This window comes from Carettochelys insculpta, chromosome 5 (genome assembly GCF_033958435.1).
Source record: "Carettochelys insculpta isolate YL-2023 chromosome 5, ASM3395843v1, whole genome shotgun sequence".
Taxonomy (NCBI): Eukaryota; Metazoa; Chordata; order Testudines; family Carettochelyidae; genus Carettochelys; species Carettochelys insculpta.
The window spans coordinates 12,159,977-12,185,291 of NC_134141.1; the positions used below are offsets into that span (position 1 = coordinate 12,159,977).

General features: G+C 41.2%; 1 protein-coding gene across 1 annotated transcript in view; it reads left to right on the forward strand.

Annotated features, from left to right (window-relative positions):
* SHOC1 (shortage in chiasmata 1) overlaps positions 1-25,315 on the forward strand; it is a 120,308-nt gene that overhangs the window by 78,036 nt on the left and 16,957 nt on the right. Inside the window, exons 21-30 of the mRNA XM_074994034.1 lie at positions 481-592; positions 1,508-1,629; positions 7,552-7,645; positions 14,299-14,430; positions 16,128-16,277; positions 16,931-17,423; positions 19,125-19,966; positions 21,561-21,791; positions 21,878-22,096; positions 23,763-23,838. Coding sequence (XP_074850135.1) covers positions 481-592; positions 1,508-1,629; positions 7,552-7,645; positions 14,299-14,430; positions 16,128-16,277; positions 16,931-17,423; positions 19,125-19,966; positions 21,561-21,791; positions 21,878-22,096; positions 23,763-23,838 — 2,471 coding nt within the window. The remainder of the gene's footprint in view (positions 1-480; positions 593-1,507; positions 1,630-7,551; positions 7,646-14,298; positions 14,431-16,127; positions 16,278-16,930; positions 17,424-19,124; positions 19,967-21,560; positions 21,792-21,877; positions 22,097-23,762; positions 23,839-25,315) is intronic.

Consider the following 25,315-nt stretch of genomic DNA (forward strand, 5'->3'; position numbering starts at 1 on the left):
GAAAGGAATGGCTAATAATTAGGGTAGCATGTTAGCTGTCAGAGGCAATGTAATAAAGCTATAACTTCTCAACAAGATATTAAAGGGATTGACTTTGCTACACTGCAAATATCAATATCAGCATGTTTTTCTGACTTAAAAATATCAGTCAGTGCATTACATAAAGTTTCTTCATGGAACTGCAGCCTCCTGCGCATACTATAGCAGTAAATCAAGGTAATATTGAATGAATGTGGAATTAAACCTAAATGGAATAAACATTGAAATATTTAAGTCTCACTAACTTGATTTTTGACCTTTGAATATACATGTCTTAACTGAAGTACAGCTGGGTATTCAGGAGCAAATAAAAAAATTAAAAATCCATATAATTGGAGTTGAAGAATTAAATAAAAGGACTCGACAAAAACATTCCTTTTGTTTTAGGAAGACTTCATCATGTCGCTTAAATAAAATTTACTGACACTTTGAATTCTGTAGGTACAATATTACTGTTATTGAGAGAAGTTGCAGTGAATCATTACAGCTTTTTGGAGATACAGATCAATATGTCGTGATAACAATAGATGAACGCACTGCCATACTTTTGGAGGTACAATATTAGACTGATATGGTCAAATCCCGCACTCAAATATATATATTTATCTTTCCTTCCAAGCCAGATTCTCCAACTTTCTAGCCTTCTTCTTTTGTTCCTCTTAAGACCCTCCTTAAGATTACAGTTTCAGGTCCGAATAGCTTTTTTTCCCCAGAAGTTATTCCAGAATACACTGAATCCAAAATTCTGTTTACTTCATTGAGATATTTACTAATTGATCTTGTATTGTATGTTTTATATACACTTATGCTTAATAACAGAATATCTGCAAAGCAGAACTGCATTAGCCCTGTTATTAGTTCTGTTTTAAAACCCCTGGAATGACTTTGATAATACTGAATATTTATTATTAAAGCCCCCACACTTAAAAAGGGGATTGTAAAATTGAAAATGTTATAGATGAATATAGCCTCCCATTGATATACATGTTAATTTATTTCATGTCAACAGATGTACCCCTATACAGAAGATTTGAATCACAGAAGGTGATCATATGCAATTTGTTATTAAAGTTCCCTTTACTATTTAATGTAGAACTGAAACAGCAGTGAGAAAAACAAATGAGAAAAACTGATGTTTCAAGATAAATTGAGTATTAAATCATTTATTAATATAGAAGACAGAACACATCCACAACTTTGACAATGTAATCTTTAGCCACATGTACCTTATAAATCCATTGCATCCATGGTGTAGTTATAAGTTGATTCAATTAAAGATTAATAATAATATTTGAATTTTTATAGTTCTCAGTAAGCCTCAGTACATAAATATACCCATTTTACAAAAAGGGCAACTGAGACATAATGAAGTCAAATGATTTGCTGACATTCACTTATTTTAAATCTTACAGCAGCCTTGTAAATATTCAGGATTTTATTTTACTCTCTTTTTGATAATTTTTGGTAGACTTTGGAAGAACTGAATTATGAGAAATCCTCTGATAATATTATATTAAGACTGATGGCACTATCACTTCAATACAGCTGCTGTTGGATCATTTTGTATTCCAGTGAGAGACTGAATTCAGAGTAAGTTGAACATTCATTCTACGAACATGGTGTCATAGAGCAGAATTCCTACTGTAAATCTTAATATATCATTTACTTGAACAAAGTAACTTACCAACATACTCAGAATTAATTGCAAATCATGCACTGTTTTTACAACAAAATATACATAGGTACATATTGAACTTTCAGCATGTTTCTAGTTTGCATTAGCCTTTTGGCCCATTTTCCAAGTTGCCATACTTTGACCTTTGAACTCAGTGGACTGACATAGGACAATTTCTTGACTCTAATGCATATTTTGAGTTTTTTTAACTATTTTTGATCGTGTTCAAGAGATAATTCAGATTTTAAAAAGAAATGTAATTTTCTAATCAGTGAATGGTTAGATCAAAAATCTTTGTTATTAAATAGCTAAAAATCAACATATCTAGAGACAATCCTAGTTTGACAGCACTAACCATTGGAACTAGTTCTGAATTAACTCATCTGGGGGCCAGGGCAATTAGATTTTGTGGAGGCCCCCAGGCTCCAGAATGAGGCCAAAAATGAGGAGTTTAGAGTGTGTGGGAGGGCATAAAATCACCACTGAGGTGCAGGGTTTGGGGTGGTGCTAGAGATGAGGCATTTGGATTGCAGGAGGGGGCTCCAGGCTGGGATGAGCAGTAGATCCCACCACCATAGGTAGTTTAGTTCCATTCATCCAGAGCCCAGGTATCAGAGTCAGCCTTCGCAGAACAAGTGCCAAGCCAGGACAGCTGTAGAGCTGCAACATGGTCCTTAGTCCACACATTAACAGCTTACTACACTCTTCCATACCATACCAAAGACAATGCTGGGTTTAGCAGGTCTGTACTTCAGTTAACGCAGCTGTGAACTCCTGTCCACCTCCATGGGTACTTCTTGGAATCACCTAATTTGGAATGGAGTTGAGCAATCACTCGAAGAAAAGACAGTTACATCTTTCCTGATTGTTGTTCTTTGAGATATGTTGCTCATGTCCATCCCACAACCTGCCCTCCTTCTCCACTGTTGGAGTTTCCAGCAAGAAAGAACTAAGTGGGAAGAGCATGCAGCCCCCCTCACATTGCACCATTGCTACCCCATTCAAGGGGTCACTAGAGCTACTCCCCTACAGATGCTGCTGAAAGAAAAACTTTCAGCACCAGTGCATGTGGTAAGTGCACACACCTAAAGTGGAATGGACGTAAGCAATGCATCACAATACCAGTTATGGAACAGGTAACTGACTTTTTCTACTCAAAAGCCTTCTTCTGCAAGCTAGTGGGAAGCAGTATATTTTCCCTGCACTGGCTACCTTTTCTTTGGGCTCTTTCCCTTCTTAATTTGGTTCCCTTCCAATACTGTTGTCTCATAACGCTGACTGTGCACTGAAGACTGAAGCTACATATATACTACAAGATAAATTGGCCTTTTAATAAATTGAGTTTTTTAACCTTGTTCTTGTGAATTCGAATTCAAGTGTCCACAGACCTGGAAATTAGACCCTCTATTCTCAGTGTCGAACTTCCGCATCCCCTTTGCCTTATCCAAGTTCAACTGCATCTGCAATACATTGTGGTTCCTTATTCCATAGTGCCTTAGCTTGGGTTGCTTGTGGGTGTTTGTCAGTGTTTGCTGTCACTATCCCAGAATGCAAAGCACTGTCCAATAATTCAGAGCACCCAGTTACCACATAAAATCAACAGGAGATTGCACCATTTTCTCTGTCACAATGCTAGCACAAGCATGGATCTGCAAATGCTGCAAGTCATTGCACACACACTGTTACGGCAACTTCATGGACTGTCATGCAATTTTTCTGTTGATTAGAAAGTGATATTATGGTTGAATATGACGATGATGAAGGTTTTGAAGAGGAAGTCTTTCTACTGCAGTCCAAGAACTCTCAAATGCTAGCTGTCCTGAATGCACCGCTGACAAGGGAGCAGCAGTTTTGGACTCATGAGACCAGCACACACTGGTGGGACCACATTGTTTTGGAGTCCACCCCCACTCACCAAACTGATTTGTGCTCCCCACCAAATGTGAACCAATAAATCAGACCATGTCTTACACAGAAAGAATGCTTTTACTTGGTGGGAGGGTGTTAAGTTTCAGGCAGAAGAATGGATGTGGAGGGAGGGTTAGGTGGAGGGAGGGTTATTTTCCTAAAAAAAGGGCAGCTGTGCTGTCGGCTTTCACCACCCCTGCCTGGGTGCCTCTGCATGAGTCCTCTGTGGACCTTGGTCCAGCAGCAGGCACCTGTGCTATTGGCCCTCTCCACCCCTGCCCAGTTCCCCGCAATGATGGACCCTCCCACTTGTGTATGCCAAAAAATCACACCGAGCTCGAAAGATTATGTTTATTTTGGGAGGAGGAGAGGTTTAAGCAGCAGGGAAGAGAAGCATTGTCAAGGGTGGTGGAATAGCCTTTTGTAGTGGCCCTTGGGGCTATAGCTGCAGGCTGTTCTTGCCCTCTCTCCCCTGTCTCCCCCTCTCAGGGACCATGATGACAGGGGATGGGTGACCTGTCTTCAGGGGACTCCCAACTGCTGCATTGGGAGCCCCTCTCCAGCTCCAGCATGGAGCACAGGACCTCCGTTTCGTCGTTCACTGCTGTTACGAGCTTTGCTGCCTCCTCCATCTGGTTTGCCACTTGCTCTCTTTGGAAGTCAAGCATACTCTGCTGTATTCTGCCGCCACTGTGCTGTCTCCCTTTTTATGTCACTGGTTTCTGCTTCAGACAGCTCCATGTGCTGCAAGATCAGATCCTGCTTGGACCTGTTGCACTTTCTTGCCCTGTCTCCCATGCTGAGCATGCCAGCTGGAAAATGAAGGTCAAAATTAAGATACAATTCACACTAAGTGTTACCTATGGAATGAATAGGTCTCTGTCTCTACTATCAGGGAAAGTTTCTTTTTGCAAGCCCACCTAAGGCTTATTAAGGATGTGATTCAAAGCATACATTGCACAAGCCATCATTTATCTAAAACATTTCATTCTGTACATAGTAAGCTATTGTCCGCTTTCTGGGGAGGGGAGGTATGTGCAAATAAGAGCAAGCCATCCAGTGTCCTGCAGCAGGGGAAAATGGTTTTTTTTGGCTGTTTGTGGAGCAAACCTCTTCAAGGAGCAAGGCCTGCAGAGACTGGCAGCCCCATCATGGGGGGGATGATGTGGAAAGGTTCAATTCCAGCTGCATGGGTGGGCTGGGTACATAGGAATCACTGTAAATTTTAAAAAAAAATGCTGGGAGGAGTGCTTTTCCAGCCATCTGCTGGGTCAGGGTAAAAAAATTTCTCAGTGGTCACCGGAGCAGCCCTCATCAAGGAAAGTAGGCCATGTAAAGAAGGGCAAACCATCTGGGCTGCATATGCTAGTTTGCAGTAGCAAGGTCTGGAGAGCCTGGCAGCTGCCTGGTGAGGGGGAATGGTGGGGAAGGGTTCAGTTCCAGCCACATGGATGGCTGGGTGCGGCGGCATCTTTACAAATTGAAAAAAAGCCGGTGGGGGTGGGTTCTAGCCATCTGCTGGATCGGGATAAAAAACGTTTTTCAGTGGTCACCAGAGCAGCCCTCATCAGGGAAAAAATCCATGTAAAGGAGAGCAAAACCACCTGTGTTCCACATGCCAGTTTGTGGTAGCAGGGTCTGTACAGCTCAGCAGCCACATGGCAAGGGAGAAGGGTGGGGAAGGGAAATGTGAGGGAGGAAGGCCTGGAGAGCCTGTCACCTGCCCTGGTTGGGGGGAGGGGAGATGGAGCATGCGCCAGCCGTGTAGTGTGGTTATGCACCCAAGGGAAACATAGAAGAGCAAGAAGAACTGCAAAAAAACTAATCCAAATTCCAGTGCTTTTTTAGATTGGCAAAGAAGATATCATTCTCCTAAAACTAACAGATATGGACAAAGAAGAGTTGTTCATCCTGCGTGACCACAAACCTGGAAAATTTTCCAAAATGCTGTGTGGTGCCATGACACCAGATCGTTGTCAAGTTGCCTGCTGTGGCTAGGTGTGCTACCATGGAAGTTGAAATAAGTCATGCCTGCCTAAAAGCCTCCTGCAAAAAATACACAAGTGCCTGGATGAGGCCTTCAAGCAGATCTCCAAAAAGAACAAGCTCTCCACCCCCAGAAATCTTACCACACTGTTCGGAGGGGCACAGATCCATAGAAACCATATATCTATAGCCATACCTATACCTACCTGCCACCCACTTCTGGCATTCAGAAAAAAATACTGACCAGAACAGGCTGGTTTCAGGGACTCGCACAGAGGGGACTGGCATTGGGAGGGGGGCAGTTCCAGATCTAGGATGAAGAGCTCTGGGCTGTCAAGAAGAACTTCCTCAGGCCCCTGCTGTTTGCCCCCATCCTTCTTGCCATTGGCCTCTTCCTCCTGGACCCCAGCTCCTCTTGGCTGACCCTGGACTCCAGACCAGGGCCTCCACAATTATCAGAATGAAGAATGGACAATGTGGTGGGGTCCCCCGCAAGAAGCACATGAAGCTCTTCACAATAGCAGCAGGTCTTTGAAGATGACCTGGACCACTGGTTGGCTTCCCAGACTCTGTGATAGGCGTGCCGGCATTCTTCCACCTTCACCCAGCATTGCATAGAATCCTGGGAGTAACCTCTGGCAATCATCAACTGCGAGATCTTATCATATATGTTCGTGTTTCTCTTGGACACCTGAAGTCTGCTCACCACTGATTCATCTCCCTAAACTGCAAGAAGATACATAATCTCCTGATGTCTCCATGCTGGAGCTTTCTTGTGAGACTGAGAACTACTAAGCAGATCACTACTCTGAGTGCTCATGATTGCTGGAGATGGCTACCAATGCAATGGTGATTGATGGAGTGTAATGTGATGGGTAAAAGAAATTTTTCATAATGGGTGCCCTTTATATTTCCAGGCCTGGGTGCGGATGAATTCAAATTCACAGGCTTCCTGTGACCTCCTTCCTGTGCCCCTGGAAAGCAATGGAGAAGGAAGCGGCCATACCTGGTGGGTAACCACATAGCTGTGTGGGAGACATATGAGACACTTCTGGAGGCTAATAAATTTGATTTTAAGAAATGGTGCTTCCACACTGGCATTTATTTGAAATTTTAACTTCAAACTTGATGCTACACCCAGCTGGTTCTGACTATATTATGATATCGATATTAGTGCTCCCTAATTCGAGCTAATGGTATTTACAGTGAAGATAGTGATGATGTAATATCAAACTAATTGCCTTAAATTCAGATTTAGCTCATAGCGTAGATATAGCCTGATACCATTTTTCCCCTCATAATGCAGCTTCTCCTGTTGAGTGCTTCAGTTGCATTCTGGTTGCTCCTACCAAAACAGTTTGTTAATTAGTGATCATAGAGGTTTAGTTAATATTCAGAATTCTGTTAGGTAATCTACATAGTTACAAAAGAATTTGTCATTTTGAAAATATTACATGTAGCTATCAAATATGGGCAATGTATAATGAAGGAATATTTGCAGCCTGCTGACACAATAACTCTAGTATAACTGCAGAATGAAACAAAAAATATGAAGAGAGCATGGTCTATCATTTATGTAATATTTCAACAATATGCTATTAGGGAGAACAAAATTAGAATGCATAATATTGGATAATAATCCAGCAAATCCTTCCCAGTATTAGATCAATTCTAATCCCAGCTGGGTGCAAAGGGGAGAATCCCGGAGATAGGAGCAATGGCCTGGGGAGCAAGCCTGCCTCCCTTACTCCACAGCATCAGCCCCCTTTGTGTGGGTTTAGGCCTGTGCCCGTTGCCCCATGTTATAACCAGGCACACAGAGTCACAATGCCACTCAGGTTTGGCACTTGTAGTTTCATGGTTTCTATAGGTACAATTGAACTCAAGATAAAGCTGCCCTTGTATTGCATATGTATAGTGAATATAATGCAATGCTGTTTTAGGTACAGCCTCATGGGAAATACTCTACATCATCTGTGCTTAATTTATGCGGGTTTGGTTCCATTTTCACAGAAATCAGAAGACTTTGAAGCAAAGGTAAGTTTCTCTAGTAAAGAGGTTTATTAAGTCTATTTTTACCTTAAGCATCTTTGTAAAACCAACCCTATGTCGTTATCAAAACATTTGGTAAAGCATGTACTCAGAATCTAACTTATAAAATAGTTTTAAAGTCAAATCCCTGATTAAATTGAGTGTAGGCGCCTGATTGTATTGCTACTGGATTAGGCTCAGATTGACTTCAATGGACATTATTGTATAGGGCTCATACAAATTAAGAAGCAGGTATAGCTGTGTTTTGCCGCAAATTCAGAACTATACAATTAGGCTTCAATAAGGATCTCAATTGGTTAACACTATGGAGAGGCAACTTCCTCTCAATGGGTATTCACATCTTCCCATCAGCTGCACTGAAGGGCTACAATCCCACTGACTGATCACCCTGCAACAAGAGAGCCATTCTTAGCCATTCTGTTTGTGTTGAATTTGCATGTGAATTCTAGCTCAGCAGTTTCACACTGGAGTCTCTTTTTGAGGTTTTTTTGCTCAAGAATGACAACTTTCAAGTCTGTAACTTTATGTCCAGGGAAATTAAGTGCTCTGCTACTGGCTTTTATGTATTATGGTTCTTGATGTCTGATTTGTGTCCATTCATTCTTTAGCATAGAGACCTTCCGGTTTGTCCAATGTCCTGGGCAGAGGGGAATTCCTGGCACATATCACTAGCAGAAAGTGAGTCTTTAAGGAACCTGCCACTGGACTCGTTGTTTTTGCTGAAACAGACTAACACAACTATCTTCTCTTAAACAGTATTGAGAAAATATCATAGTTTTATCAATCTGTTGTTGTTTGCTGTGGCTTCTGCATTTTAACTCACAGGTCAAAGTTAGTGTCACTATTTGTAAAATGACACTAAAGAAGGTGAATTGCAAGAGTCTTAGAGACAATGAAAAGAAAGTTATCTTTCTCTACTGGTGTCATTTTACCAGCAAACTTCATAATTGGAATGAAGGATTATACTAAGTGTACTAAGAAGAAATTTATACATTGTTTACTAAGAGGATAGTTTTTAAATATATTTTTTCTATAAAAATTTAAAGGTACCAATATTTGGAGCAACAGAAGTTTTAAAAAGAGAGTTTTTGTGCACGGGCAGTGGGTGTAAGAGGCAATGGGAGATAATGCCTCACCTGGGTCTTAGCATTCAACTTTAGCCCTCTTCCTATCCCTATTCTGACAGTTCCTGTAAGCTTCTGCAGCAGGCTGTTGCACCTTGCAAGCTAGTGGCTCTTCCCCAAGAGGCTCTGTTAACTGAAAAGTCAAAGCCTTACAGCATGCCAGGCCGATTAGCATAACACTGAATCTGTAACCGAGTAATTTTAGCAGTAATGAAACCATTTAACAAACACTTGTCAATCTTATTTACTGACAAAAACAGTTGTGCTTTACTATGTCTACAGAACCATATTTTAAAATTTGCTTTCAAATATTTCATTAGTTTGTGGTTGAAGATTATAATATAATATCTCTAAAAATCCTTGCATAGATATTTAGATTATTCAGCTTTAGCCTTAAATGATTGGGTCTTCAGACATTTATTTTTAAAAATAAAGCTTCAAAAGACCACCCTTATCTAAATTACACATTTTAATTCTAATTACCATAGTACGAAAGCAGCAAGAAGTCCTGTGGCACCTTATAGACTAACAGATATTTTGGAACATAAGCTTTTGTGGGCAAAGACTCGCTTCGTCAGGTGCATGAGTGGGGCAGGGGGTTTCAGAGGATTTAAAGAGGGGGGGTCTCTAAAGGGGAGGGACAGAGCTGACAAGGTCTATTCAGTCAGGATGGAAATGGCCCATTATCAGTAGTACACATCAAGAGAGGAGAAAACAAGTCAAATCAGTCAGGGAGGATGTGGCCCATTGTCAGATTCTAATGTGGAGGTGTGAACATCAAGAGCAGAGAAACTGCTTTTGTAATAGTAACAGAGAGGAAGCCGTGCTAGTCTATACACTATCAAAACAAAAAGCAGTCAAAAAGTCTGTTCTGGTCTGGCTGTGGTCTGAAGAAGTGGGTCTGTCCCACGAAAGCTCACCTAACAAACCATTTGGCTAGTCTTTAAAGTGCTACTTGACTACTTTTTGTTTTGCTTATGTAATGGGCCAGCTACTCCCAGTCTCTGTCTAGTCCTTGGTTGATGGAGTCAAATTTGCAAATAAATTGCAGCTCAGAGATTTCTCTCTCCATTTTATTTTTGAAATTTTTTTGTTGTCGGGCTGCTTTTAAATCTGTTACTGAGTGTCCAGAGGGATTGAAGTGTTCTCCTAAAGGTTTTTGTATGTTACTGTTCCTGATGTCTGATTTATGTCAATTTATTCTTTTAAGTAGAGACTGTCCAGTTTGGCCAATGTAAATTGCAGTGAGGCATTGCTGGCACGTGATAGCATATATTATATTAGTAGATGTGCAGGTGAAAGAGCCCCTGGCGGTATGGTTGAAGTAGGACCTGTGATGATATTGCTGGTGTAGATATGTGAGCGGAGTTGGCAGCAAGGTTTGTTGCAGGGATTGCTTCCAAAGTTTTTCTCTTCTTTCTATCCGTCACTACTCTCCTTTTATCCCCTTAAGGGACAACATTCCTTTTCTTCCAGATAGCTGGACAAATGAGTTTCCTTTTCCTTCTGACTATTTGACTATCTAGTTTTAAAAGAATCTTGCACCAAAATCCTCCACTTAGTATTACTAAGATATGAAGTCCTTTGATATGCCTACAATCCTTGGAAACATATTTTAACATAATCATATAGTTAAATTTCATAAACATGTCTTGTTATGAAAATCATACAAAAATATGTTCTTTTTTTCAAAAAACCATGAACATTTTTATGAAAACATAAACTGCTCTGACTTGTGAGTTTAAATATGTAGTAATCTGGAATGATTACTTTATGAAGGTTTAACATAAAATGGCCGTGTCTACACTAGCCCCAAACTTTGAAATGGCCATGTAAATGGCCATTTCGAAGTTTACTAATGAAGTGCTGAAATACCTATTCAGCGCCTCATTAGCATGCGGGTGGCCGCGGCACTTCGAAATTGACGTCTCACCACCGCGCGGCTCGTCCCGACGGGGCTCCTTTTCGAAAGGACCCCGCCTACTTCGAAGTCCCCTTATTCCCATCTGCTCATAGGAATAAGGGAACTTCGAAGTAGGTGGGGTCCTTTCGAAAAGGAGCCCCGTCGGGACGAGCCGCGCGGTGGTGAGACGTCAATTTTGAAGTGCCGCGACCACCCGCGTGCTAATGAGGAGCTGAATATGTATTTCAGTGCTTCATTAGTAAACTTCAAAATGGCCATTTACATGGCCATTTTGAAGTTTGGGGCTAGTGTAGACATAGCCAATCAGTTTAGAAATACTGACAAAGATAATGTAACACATAGAAAGGCTGCATCACATATTCCATAATATTTAATGATGTATTCAGATGGACAACTGACTTGCCCTAACTGCAGATGTTTTGCAAATAAACATCTGACAAACTTCAAGGTATATCAAAAAATGAGACTACATTTTTATTCCTAAATTTAGTGCTTTTAATTAGATACCTTCTGCGTGTCCAGTCTGTACAATCTGGCATTCAGTGGAAAACATGTTCCATTTTCTTTAGAAAGAAATGTTAGGAGTGTTTTTTCCCCTCCCTCTACCCCACCTCCCCCCACACATCACTTACTACATTTGGGTTCAGGAATTTGGCTGGAATGGGTGAGCTGGCAGAAACAGTGGAGAGGGTGTGAGCTAATGGGGAGGGGGAGATGTGGGCAGAGCAAGGATGGAGCATGGATGGGGCAACAGGCTGGGGAGCTTGCCTCCCCAAGCAGCAGGTTCACCCATCCACCAGGGTTTTGTGATTCACCAAGTTGGTATATGTGACTAGCTGATATAAATGCATAAAATAAATTTCAAAGATAAGGTGATTTACTGTCATACATAGATTAAAATCTGTGGCAAAGTTATACTATTCAAATTTGCTGTTGGGAAATAACATCTGAAAGTCAATCCTTGTGCAATGTAGTTCAATATGTGTGTTCAGTAATTCATTAGCAAATTTCTCAGGCATTCAAAATGCTAAATATAGTAAACCCTCGAGTTACATGAATTTTTGTGCAAGTCTAGGGGACGTGGGAACTGGACTGCAACTAGTTCCCAGTTCCCCTGGGCTTGCCAGGAGCCAGGAAACTGACCAGCCCAGCAGGACTGGTCTGTTTCCTGGCTCCCAGAGTGGCCAGAAGCTGAAAACCAGGGGGCAGCCTGGTTCCCATCTGCCGGCCACTTGCTGCTTGCATCATCATCATCATAATCAATAACCGTGGGCTCAGCATCTGTCTGATGTGAAGTGGCTTAGTTTCTGTCAACTAGCTCTGCAGGACCGGGGAAACTGACCAGCTAGTCAGTTTCCCAGGTCCCGCAAGTGGCAAGGAGCTGGGAATCAGGCAGCAATCTGGTTCCTGGCTCCCCTCCACTTGCAGAGAGGGGAAACCAAGCAGGGCAGCAGCCTTGTTCAGTTTCCTGGCTCCAGCCACTGGAGGGGAGCCAGGAACCAGGGGTAGCCTGGCTCCCAACTCCCCCCTGCTCCTTGGAGCCAGGAAACTAACAAGGACTGCTGCCCCACTCAGTTTTTCCTGGCTCTGCAAGCAGAGGGGAGCCAGGCTGCCACCTGGTTGCCAGCTGCCTGCCACTCCAGAGATGGGGAGACTGCTCCTCTTAGGGGCAGCAGTCTGATTCATGGCTGCTGCTCTCAACAGTAGTGACTGTAGCAGATGACACTAAGCTAGGGGGAGAGGTAGATACGCTGGAGGGTAGGGACAGGGTCCAGACTGACTTAGACAAATTGGAAGACCGGGCTGCAAGAAATCTGATGAGGTTCAATAAGGACAAGTGCAGAGTCCTGCACTTGGGCCGGAAGAATCCCAAGCATTGTTACAGGCTGGGGTCCGACTGGCTCGGTCGTAGTTTTGCAGAAAAGGACCTGGGAGTTGTAGTGGATGAGAAGCTGGACGTGAGTCAACAGTGTGCCATTGTAGCCAAGAAAGCTAATGGCATATTAAGTTGCATCAAGGGAAGCGTTGCCAGTAGATCCAGAGAGGTGATTATTCTTCTTTATTCGGCTTTGGTGAGGCCGCATCTGAAGTACTGTGTCCAGTTCTGGGCCCCCAGTTATAGGAAGGATGTGGATACACTGGAGAGGGTCCAGCGGAGGGTGACCAAAATAATTAGGGGGCTGGAGCATATGACTTATGAAGAAAGGTTGCGGGAATTGGGACTGTTTAGTCTGCAGAAGAGAAGACTGAGGGGGGACTTGATAACAGCCTTCAACTTACTGAAGGGAGGCTGCAAAGAGTCTGGAGAGAGGCTGTTCACAGTGGTCACAGATGGGAGAACATGGAACAATGGTCTCAAGTTGCGGTTGGAAAGGTCCAGGTAGAACATTAGGAAAAACTTTTTCACTATGAGGGTGGTGAAGCATTGGAATGGTCTACCCAGGGAAGTAGTGGAGTCTCCATCCCTGGAGGTGTTTAAGTCTCGCCTCGAACAAAGCCCTGGTGGGGCTGATCTGATGGGTTTGGTCCTGCTTACAGCAGGGGGCTGGACTCGATGGCTGTTTAGGTCTCTTCCAGCTCTATTGTTCTATGATTCTATGACTGCCACCCCTGACAGGAGCAGGAAACATTCCTGTTGGGCGGCAAGAGTCAGTCTGCTGCCCCAACAGGAGCCGTTTCCCCACTACCATCAGGGACAGTAGTCTGACTCACTTCTGCTGCCCCAGACAGGAACAGTTTCCCGCTGTAGTCGGGCGGTAGTCACGTTAACCCAAGATGTGCAATTTAATTGTGCATATCTCGAGGGTTTACTGTATCCTGAATTCCTGGAAAACATTACATCGTAAGCATAACACACCAAATTCAGGCACACATGAATTACTTGGAAGGAAGTATAAATATAGCTACGCACTTGATCATATTTAAAAGATATTGGTCGTGTCTACACTAGCCCAAAACTTCGAAATGGCCATGCAAATGGCCATTTCCAAGATTACTAATGAAGCACTGAAATACATATTTAGCGCCTCATTATCATGTGGGTGGCCGTGGCACTTCAAAATTGCCGCAACTCCCTGCCACACAGCTCATCCAGACGGGGCTCATTTTCGAGAGAACCCCACCAACTTCAGAATCCCCTTATTCCTAATCCTATTCTTAATCCTATTAGGAATAAGGGGATTTCGAAGTTGGTGGGGTCCTTTCGAAAAGGACCCCTGTCTGGACAAGCTGCGCGGCGGCAAGCCACAGCCGCCCGCGTGCTAATGAGGCACTGAATATGTATTTCAGCACTTCATTAGTAATCTTCAAAATGGCCATTTGCATGGCCATTTCGAAGTTTTGGGCTAGTGTAGACATAGCCATTGTAGTGAAATTCACTTTACCTATGTAGAGTTTGAGTAATCCAGTGTGTGGGGTTGAACTTTGAGGCTGCAGCCTTTCCATATCACATGCATAGAAGGATTTTAATGACTGTAGGCTTTTGAATTGAGGACCATCTTTAAGCTTTCTAGTTTCCTGCCTGCTGAAGACCATTGTGAATACAACTTTTAAATATAATCTTTGAGCTAAAGCATTTCAAATTATTTTAGGTAGCTCTTGTGCCAGGGTTTGAAGAGACAGCATTGCTAATTCGTCAGATTGCTGACAACATTTTGATATCTTCTAAAACAAATCCTCATGAATGGCTGGACAAATCCTGGCTTTCTATCTTGCCCTCTGAGGTTTGTCTCCTTTGTACTAAGTGTAGCAGTTCTCTTACAATTTGTAAGATATTTAAAACACTAAGTTGTTTTTATTATTTCAGTTTTCTATTGTTTTGTTGTTAAATATAAACACAATGGGCCTGAATCATCCCCTACAGACCCAAATAGATGCAATTTGCATTCCCCAGTGCTTTCAGGGGCAGCTGTGCTAGAGAAGAGTTTAAGAAGCAGTAAAAGGTGTTAAGAGGCAGTAAAATATGCCAAGTATCAGAGGGGTAGCCATGTTAGTCTGGATCTGTAACCGCAACGAAGGGTCCTGTGGCACCTTATAGACTAACAGAAAAGTTTTGAGCATGAGCTTTCGTGAGCACAGACTCACTTCATCAGCATCTGATGGTCTGTTAGTCTATAAGGTGCCACAGGACCCTTTGTTGCTGTTAAAATATGCCAGTGAGCAAATCAATCTGTTATTGTGACACTATGATTCTGTACACTAAATTCTAAATAAAATATTGGACCAGATTACCAAACAATGGGTCAATCCTGCAGGGTGCTCAACCCTTTGATTCCAAGCCGATATAGCAATTAAACTCATGCTTAACTAGAAAGTATGTATTTTATCCCATTAAAGTCAATGGGACTTAGTCACATTTCTGTGTTATCAAGCCCAAGACAATAAAAGTTTATTTACTCACTGGATAATTGATGTATAGATATGTACATGTTGGATGAGCCTATCTGCCTGAGTAAAGAAGATGACAAGATGGGAACCCATCTGAGCTCCTGCAGCGGAGGGGGCTCCCCTGTCATCTGGCTCCCTGAAAGGTTATGTATAGTGTATGAAGGAAGAGAATGATATTGTCATAAATAGGAATGCTTTCCCATATTGGGACCAGAAACCCATAGAATATTTACTTCATTCACCATTTCTTATTTTTCTGGTCCATAGTAAACAAGAATTATGCTCTAGTAATTTGGAGCTCCAGTTTTAGACTTGAGTACTTAATAGGTGATAGTTCTCATCTGCTTTCCCTGATGGGCAGAGCTGTCTCCTGAACCCTGCCCTTCAGTGCAGCCCATCTGCTTCTGCTGAGTTGGGAAAAGAGATGAGCAGGCAGCTGGATCCTGGCAGCCAAGATCTCCCGACTGCTGCCTCCGATGAGTATGAGGCACCCGTCATCTCTCCCTAAATTCCCAGAAATGTTTAAACCAAATAAAACCTGAAAACAAAGGGCCTTATGTAAGGTACAAAACTTAGTCCCTTGAACCAGGGGGAAAAATATCCATTTTAATCCGAGACTAAACATTTGACTTTTTGGGTCCAGAGTAAGCTTTTTAACAAAGTTTGGAATAATAATCCACAATAAATGGATCACTGATGTCAACCTTAGGTATAAAGGTGTTACTCTACAGCCTTCCTATCATGCAACTTTGCATAATTTGTTTCTCCAGTACAAAGCTATTCTGTTTACAGATGTTTAGCTGTATGTTTGTGTGTGTGAGAGAGAGACTCTGTGTGTGTGTGTGTGAGTGAGAGAGAGAGAGAGATAAATTAATTAGCTATAAGGCCCTCCTGCTCAGAATTGTGATTCTGTGACAGTCTGTGCCCAGAGATTGTATAAAGATGGTATTCTCTTCGCATGCTAATGACCAAGCAAGCTTAATGTCCCAAGTGGATCATTCTGGAAAATGACAGTGACTTTTTCCACTCCCAGGCAGAGAAGTGCTTGCTTACTTTTCCGTGTATAAATCCTCTAGTGGCTCAGCTCCTGTTAAAGAAGGGGTCTTCACTGAAGTGGCTGTTGCTGGCAACTTTTGACCAACTTCAGGAACTTCTGCCTGAGGTTCCAGAAAAAGTTTTAAAGGTAGACCATACTGAATTTTTATATTTTACTATCAGTCTAGCCGCCTGTGGAATAAGTAAGGTTTCACAGAATGCTTTCTGAGGTGACATTTTAAAAACAAAAATAACTAAGTTATTCAACATTTTTCATTGCTTGCCATCTGCATTAGCCCTTATTGCGTTAGAGTATTTTTATTCATATCTGAACTGGCATATACACTAATACTTGGTCATTGGGTTGGGTCCCCTTTATATCAGTATGGGATTAAAAGCATTACTCGAGAAGAACAACGTGAAGGATATCCCAGCCATCAACTTTCTTGGGTGGTCAACACCAAGTGTCCATTATTACCTAGAATTATGGTTACTTAATGGTAATCTTCATTTTGAGGCATTTTACAATTAAATGTTTCTTCACATTTTTTCTTCTAAATTTTCTTCTTTTCATTTGGTTCTCTCCTATCCACTAAATATTCTCAGAGCATGAAATGCTCTACGTCCCATTTAGAAAGACCACCAGAGCCATGTCAGTTAAGGTGAATTTTTATTTTTGGCAGACAGAAAAATACATCTACATCTTAGAAAATTAATTTAACTTTTTTTCATATTTGGATTATAGGGTATTTAGTTGAACCATAAACATTTGTTAAGTCTCTGGGTTTTTTTTCATTCCAGCATTTTAGTGACATCACTTCTTTGTACAACGTGAATTATTCCACTCCTCCAAAATCACCCAGGCAAACCATATCACCAAAAGAACAATGGAGCTGCTTCAACATGACCTTTCCACAGGCTTCATTTTCCAAGTCTCTGCTTTCCAGTATTCAAGGAGATTGTCAGAATTATCAGTATTCAGAATTGTTTGATAACCTACACAACAGCACAAGTCAAGCCTTAAATTATTACAAAAATGTGTCTTGGTCTCCTTCAAGATCAAGTGAGACACAGAGCATGTTAAAATCTTACTGTGGAGAGGTCAGTTATTTTGGAGAGACAGAGCATCATAATGTAAATGGTCAGCAATACCTTCCTTTTCTGAAAAACAGGGGAACAGAGAGAACAGTCTTAAAACAGAATGATTCAGAGGTATTTTCTTTGGACTCAACCCATGTGAATTATGAAGCCAGAATCTCACCACCAAAGACTTCTAAGGAGGATTATGATTTAGGTCAGCTTTCTTTTCACATTATGGAGCAGAATAGACTTTATTAATATATTCCCATCTTTGTACTGAATTTTCACTGCAGCTAAAGCAAGTACACTTGAAAGCACGCACATGGTTTAGTTGAAAGAAAACCAAAAGGAACAACCTGAACCAGGATGTCAGTCTTGTTTCATTTGTTTTACATGATTTCCCACATACGTAAAAAAAAACCATACAGTTTTCTAAACAAAAAGTGTTTTGATGAAAAACAGTTTAAACTGAGTGCATCTTAGTAACAGTGAGGTGCTGAGCAGTCTATTTTTAGATTATCACTGAGGGAGGAAATTGTAGCTCAGCTGAGGTGTGGCAAACTCATGCAAATTGTTAGGATTTACATAAACAAGTGAACAAGATATCTGCTATATATAGGTCTACAGAAATCTACCAACACAGAGGATTATAGTTCAGGGGATTGGTAATGGTGTAAAAAAAATTTGCAGTTCTACAGTGCCAGTTGAGATCCACCTGCAGCAGGCTAACAACAGGAGAGGGGGCAAAAGGAGTATATTTAAGTGACTTAAAAGGGTCCAGGGTTCCCAGCTGCCATCACTGCTAACTCGGCCATGACAGTGGTCAATGCCTTGGGCCCTATACACTGCCACTGGTGCCATGGATGGCATGCACCAGGCAGTGCTGAAAGGCTTGCTGGGAGAAACTAGCTCCCAACCTACCTCCTTCCACCTGAGGCCCTGCCCCTTTCAGGGGCCTGGAGCCAGCCCTCGTCACCGCCACCACCTTGCCCAAGGCCTAGTAAAGTCTGTAGGTCATCCTGACTCCCAGTGGGTTGTGATAAAAATATTGTTGATCAGATGGCTGTTTGGTGGCTTACATGAAAGGAGGTGCTGGTCCATTTTCTTTTCCTACAGCACTACTTAAAGTTAAACTTGTAGGAAGAATGTGGGCTCTCTTGCTTTGGGCAAAAAGGGGAAGACCACTGTGGAATAAGAAGTGAGCTTATTTGATGAGAACATGGGACTGGAAAATCAAGTGCTCACAGGTTTGTAGGAAGAGGTGGATATGTGGCAGCTCCAGTATATTACTGCTGAGCTTTTTCTGTTACTTACAAGCAAAATGCACCCCCCATGCCTCTGAAATTTACCTCAGTGGTAAAGCATCAAGTATTGGAAGGAGAGGAGGAGAAAGAGAAGGCATTGAAGGATAGGTTAATAGGATGACCCTGAGTCCAGACGGGGAAGTCCACATGGACAGAGGAAGGAAGAAGTGTTCTTCCTGGGAAATCAGGAAATAGCATTTGATTGGAACAAAGGTGAGGGTGTAAATGTAAATTGGCTCAAACAACAGAATCCTCACAGGCTGCACATTGATTTAGGAGACAAAGAATTGGCCTGGCTGGGGTAGAAAGAGAGTTAATCATGGCAGCTAACACGGGCAAGAAAGGGGCTGGTCTGTGGCTTCTGTAAAGAAGCTCTCATTCATAAGACCTTTGTCTCCTTACTTTACTGGTAAAGGGAGCCAAAAACTGTCCTTCCTGTGTCTCTAAGGCAGGACACAAGAAGAACAAAAGGAATACTGATTAAGTAATTTTTTTTTATCACCCAAGTGGATTTAAGAAATGATTAAAAACTGTAAAATGTGGTCTGCATTAAAAATGGGTTTTATTGTACATTGGATTACTACATTTCTCTTAATTCTTTTATTATCTAGTACCCAGCAAGGATACAGAGGAGGAGATCTTAACAGTTCCCATAAATAAAGATGTGTATGAAATCCTTATGAGAAGAGAGAGCAGTCTATGTGAGCTCATTGAGAAGAAGTTTGGCTGCAAGTCTCTGTTTAAGAGTATAAGATGTCCTCTTGAAGTGTACAGGAAAAGCCTGAAGGAAGGAATTGAGATATCTGTTTGGATGGATGATATGACAAGACATAATGCCGATGCTTTGGTGAATGCAGCCAATGAACATCTGGACCCTATTGGAGGCCTTGCTCGTGCCTTGGTGCAAGCTGGAGGACCAGAAATTAAGCAAGAGAGTAAAAGTTACATTGAGTACCATGGAACACTCACCTCTGGCCAAATAGCAGTAACAGGCGGAGGCAGACTTTCTTGTAAGAAAGTTATCCACACAGTATGTCCAAGATGGTCTGCAAAGGAAAGTGAGAGATGTTGTCAAATACTTCAGACAGCAATAATAAATGTCCTGAAATATGTTAATGCTCCAGAGAATGAAATAAAGTCTGTGGCTATCCCTGCAGTGAGTTCGCGAATATTTGGCTTCCCAATAGATTTATGTGCTCATGCAATCATACAGACTATAAAGAATTTTGTTGAGCTAGCTCCATTATTTGGCTGCTTCAAAGAAATCCGCTTGGTGAACATTGCTGAGCCCACAGTTGCAGCAATGAAAAAAGTCTGTGAAGAGTTGCTGGGCAGGAGTGACATTAGCTCACATCTGGAGACTCCACCAGCTTCTGCAAACTGCCTTCCAGATTCCATCATAATCAATGGTCTTTGTCTGCGCATTGTAAGAGGACACATTGAAGATCAACAAGTAAGTCGTCACAGTGAGGCCTGAAGACCATGATCTTGTGAAATGCTGAGCGTGGAACTACATCGCAGCGTCTAAGCAGTATTGCACCTTAAGAGATTTGAGTGCAAGTTATATTGATCCAGTAACTAAGCATCTTGTCCTCTTCCCTTTCGCCACCCAACATCAGAATTAGTGGACCAATGCAACATATAGCCAGGTGTCCTCTTATAATATACCTGTTTAGTTATTAAAAGTTTGTTTTCTTTCTGAGTGAAGCTTATTATGAGAGAATAGAAGAAAATAACAGATAGTCAGGACAGTTGATAGAATAAAGTTATGTTAACATTCACTTTTTAATGCAATATTTTAATAGTTAACATACTTTTCATGTGTCTCCTTCAGGTTTACTTTCCTAGCTCCAATCACATCCTGCTTTTCTTTCTCTACTCGGACAATGATTCTTTATCACTATTGGGTCATTCAGCTGGAGATAGATAGTTTCTAAAAACAAACTAAATGCCATCTTTAACCAGCACATGATTTAAATAGACTTATTTAACTTATTGTAACTGGAAAATATGTAAAAAAGTGACAGTCTTAGTTTTTCGGAAACCAAAAAGAATGATTGCCTGTTTTTACAATGTTTTATACCTTGTGTGTTAAAGAAAGATCTTGACTCCTTATGGAGTTTGTTTTTATAGATGTGGAGATAAAGGGCAGAGATTATAACTTTTGGTCAATGGAGGAAAAATTCTATCAATTAACTATATAAACTGAATAGGTGTACCCCAGAGCCTTGCAATTTCAGATGTTTTCAAACAATCAAGTGAAGATTTGATTCACTATTTCTGTGTATATATTATCATAAGCAAAATTTTTGCATCTGATAAATTTAGTTCCAAATGGCAGCAGCCCAAGGAAATAAGTAATGGGCAGAAGCAGAAAGCTCAGGGATTTCCATACTCCCATAGTCCTCCTGCACAGAAGGCAGTCATACTTTTGCAATTCTTCCTGAGTACAGTACACAAGATGGTAAGGACTGCTAGCGTGGCTGGCAGTGCTTACTACTTGTAAGGCTACATCTCCATCACACCCCACTGTCAGTAGTATTTAGACTGTGTATAGCTAAGCGCCACAACAAAAAACCTGCTGCATGCATCGCTCACTGCAGTGTGTAGCTACTTGTGTCAGTGACAGGGTGCAGCAGGGGAAGACACAGTGGAAAAGTTTCAGCAACTAACAATAACAATGTAGATGGGAAGACAGCTTGGATGAGTGGAAGATGTTAGGGATGTACTTGCAAACATAGTCAAACCCCTCAACTGTTTTTTTTACATTCTACTTGCCTAAGCCATGCATCACCAAGTACACTGCTTGTTGTACCTGGGGATAAAAGGGGGCAGCTATATTGTTGTGTATTCTACCAGCTCTCAAAAAAGCATACAATTAAGATATACTTTAAAGGGCAAGTGCTTGGGTGAGGTGAAGTTTTTATAAGGAAAAAGCTCCATGAGCTATGCAGGTACATTTGAAGTGGGAATCAGAATGCAGTACAGGTAAAACATGCATTTAACAGAAATAAAATATGTTGAGAGCTTTTGTTCTTTTCTTCCAGGCTGCAATTATTGTTAATTCAGTGGTCATGAATGATGATCTCTTAAGAGGAAATATTTCAAGTGCACTTCTGGAAAAAGCAGGCCCATCTCTTCAGAAGGAATTTCTGCTTGAGTTACAAAAACTCCCTCCAGACTGTGAGAAATTCATATTGACAAAAGGATACGATCTGGCCTGCAAGTCTGTGCTCCATATAGTATGGTCCTCACAAAACAGCAGTGATTCACAAAAGGTGACTCAGCTAGAGTGGATTTTCATTTCTCTTTTTTCATTTCAAAAAGAAAAGTGAAAGCTAAAAAGTCTCCTTGTTTTCTGCAGGTACTAAAAACAGTAATATCAAGATGCTTGCTTATGATTCAGGAGTATCAACTTCCTTCAATTTCCTTCCCTGCATTTGAGACCAGAGTGTTAAATATGCCAAATGATGAAGTGGCAGATATTATGATTGATGAAGTTTTAAGCTTTGCAAAGGAACGTCCTTGGAAGAAGACAGATGTGTATTTTGTTGTCCATCCAAGTGACAGTTATGTGTATAAGGTAAAACATATAAATAGAAAACCCCAAATAATCGTGAAGGAAGTTTCTTTGTATTGTTGCAAGGTAAAGTACTTCCTATAAAAATGGGTGGCAAGCCTCTGGTATATGTGCATGCACTTCCTGAGGAGGGTAAGGAGTTTACGGTGAAGGTGCTGTTGACCACTTTGTAGGGACGTTCTACTGAAATTGTACCACAGGAAATGCATTTAGTAAATTCTGTCACATCATCTACTATAGCAAGGTATTTTCACAAAGGGCTTGGCCTTCCATGGTAAAAAAGGCTGCAGACATGAGGCCAAATTCTCTGTTGATGATTTCAGTTGGACTGTATGCCATTTGTCAGTAGAGAATTTGGCCCAAGTGATGTATATATGGCTGTTTTAAGTATCCCTATATTGTAAAAATACGAAGTTTGATCCTGTTCTCACTGAGCCCAAAACTTCTATTGACTTCAGTAGGTAAGGAATGAGCCTCTATACTATGACAAAAGTAACATATAAAGCAATAGAGTATGAACTGGCAAAAGGTTACATTATGTTCTTGCTTCTGCTCTAAAAGGCTGTTGTGGAAAACTGAATCACACTGAAGACCAAATTCAGATGTATAGTGTAATGTAGTGCTAGTAACTGGGTGTAAGGGAGTTTGTCTGTAACTTAGATGCTGAAGGAGTGGAAAAAGGTGTATTTGCTCTGATCTGCTTGTTCTTCCCTGTTAAGTGCTTTTCCTGCTACACCATCTTTTCCATGCCACTGATGTGTACAGTACATTAATTTTATTCGTATTTCAAATATACCAGTTTACACCCACTCATTGGCATGTAACATACATCACCTTGCATGTAAACTCTGAAGTTTCTCCTCAGTTTTAAAAGTATTTACAGTAAGAATTTCCAAGTTTAATTATAGTTGTTTTTGTTCATCTGCACTGTGCAGTTTTCTATCTTTTTATCAGTACAGTTCAGTGTAAAATATTTTTTTCTAATGTAGTATTCATTTGTAATGTACATCACGGTATTTGTTTGAAGATCATTTTTGTCGTTTTTCCATATGCCAAAACTCTGACAAATTATATCTGGTTTTCATTTGCCTTTTTGTTTCCTTGGACCACATGCTCACACTGTCAGTTGTTTCACTAATGTACCAAAGCCTGTACTCTTCCAACCACAGGCCTCCAAGGCTAAAAACCAACAGGAATATTGTTTTTTTCACTGCTCAGGGAGGTCAGTCTGCAGGAAACCGCAGCCCGCTGCACAGAACTTAACAGTGCTCCGCAGTAACTGTCTACATAAGACTATGGAGAGGAGCTTTGTGAATTAGGGAGGGGGATAGTCAGTGCATGGGTGCACTGTATGGATCCCTCACCACAAAAGTGCAAGCAGAAGAAACCAATAGGCAGCTTCTTTTCTTACCTATAACTTACAATAGCTGCCATAGCCTGGCTGCATAGATTCCCCACATACTGCCACCTGAGGAAATAGGAGTGTATGCCATCCATGACGTTGTACAAAATCCTGGTACTAGGATTGGCACAGGAGACCAGCGTTAGGCCATGTGTGAAAGGAGATGATTAAAATTTCTGAGCTAATGGAAATTTGGAGAGACAGACTGTTCATTTGCTAGTGGTTTGTTAATGGCTGTGAACTGAGGCTAAATCTTTCTTTTACAAGGCTTTCCAAACCAAATTTGAGTCAGCAAAAAGCAAGCTGATAGAAAACATGGAATCCAACAAAAGTTATGATTTGGGTAAGTAAGCACAAGGGGAGAGTTAAATTCTGATCATGATAATCTCCTAATAAATCACACGAGCTCTGAAGTCCATTTTTGATTCTGTTTGTTTGTCAGGTTGGGTGATAAGGGGGAGAAAAAGACAACACTCGTTTTGGTACAATGGGGAAAATACACTACCTCTTCTAAAGCTGTGTTTTGCAAAACTTGTTTTAGTATTATAATATTTAATTAGACTGTTTTTTACTTTTATCAGCTTCTCATTCATGTAAAGGAAAATGTAACTGTTGGGCTAACTATTCCTCTCTTAGACACTTTGCAGTTTTTTGCCCCTAGAAGGACCTATGTCATTCACATTGATGTTATCAGGAGTTATGTGTAAGTGCCGAGAATAGAACTGATCATAGGGTTTGATAGCTCAAAAGAAGGATTTCTTAAAACTGACTACAGAGTGGAGGAAACTAAGCTATAACAACAAGTCCTATGGCACCTTATAGATTAACGTATTTTGGAGCATAAGCTTTCGTGGGCGGCTTATGTTCCACAAATATCTGTTGGTCTATAAGGTGCCACAGGACTTCTTGTTGATTTTAAAGATACAGACTAAGTTGGCTACCCCTCTGATACTTAAGCTATGACAGTTATAAATTATAGTCTCTAATCAATCACCTTCATCCCCCTGTTCCTTTCATTTAATGAGCGAGTGGGTGTGGTAAATTGTTGATGCAGAAGGTTCTAACTATTTTGCTTTGGCCCATTCATTCCATCTTACAAGGACAGATATAACACACCATCCTCACCATCCTCCTGTAGAACACAGGATCTGTCCTATGTGTCAGATCCTTGCTCCCCTTCACAGTGTTTGGGTGGCTGATGCTTCAGAAGAAGACGATCCTTCTGGCCTCCAGTAATTGTAGTGTCTTTTCTGGGAAAGATGAGTTGCTTTTTTACTCTGAAGCACAAGTTTAAATCATCCTCATGTATTCTGCCTTGAATCGCTACAGGTCTCGTTAGTGGCCATGAAATTATTTAACCAGTCCTCTCCTCAGCCTAGTTAGCTGTCACTGATATAATGAATGAATATAAACATTAACCATTTTAAATCAAGAAAGAGACCAAGACATTCCTTTAAGTATGGTGAGTCTTGATTCACCTCCTCCAACACCTCAACTATGAATGTGTCTCCTGCATATATTTCTGGCTCAGGTTATTGGAAACAGACATAAATTAGGGCTCAATCATGCCCTGTGTGGTAGTTTATAATTAGTCTGAATGGAGTCACATGAAAATCATCATTGGTTGATTTGAGAGAGACCCCCAACTAGGTTATAATGGACATCTTTATCGGGGCCAGGTGCTGAGAGGATATAATTACTGCTGTTCCTATTCAGCCTGGTAGTGATGAAAATGGTTTCTTTCCTTATTCTTAGAGGTTTTGTAGAACCATGCCCAGAAGTTCAGTGCACTTTACTTTAACTTTAAAAATAAAAGTAAA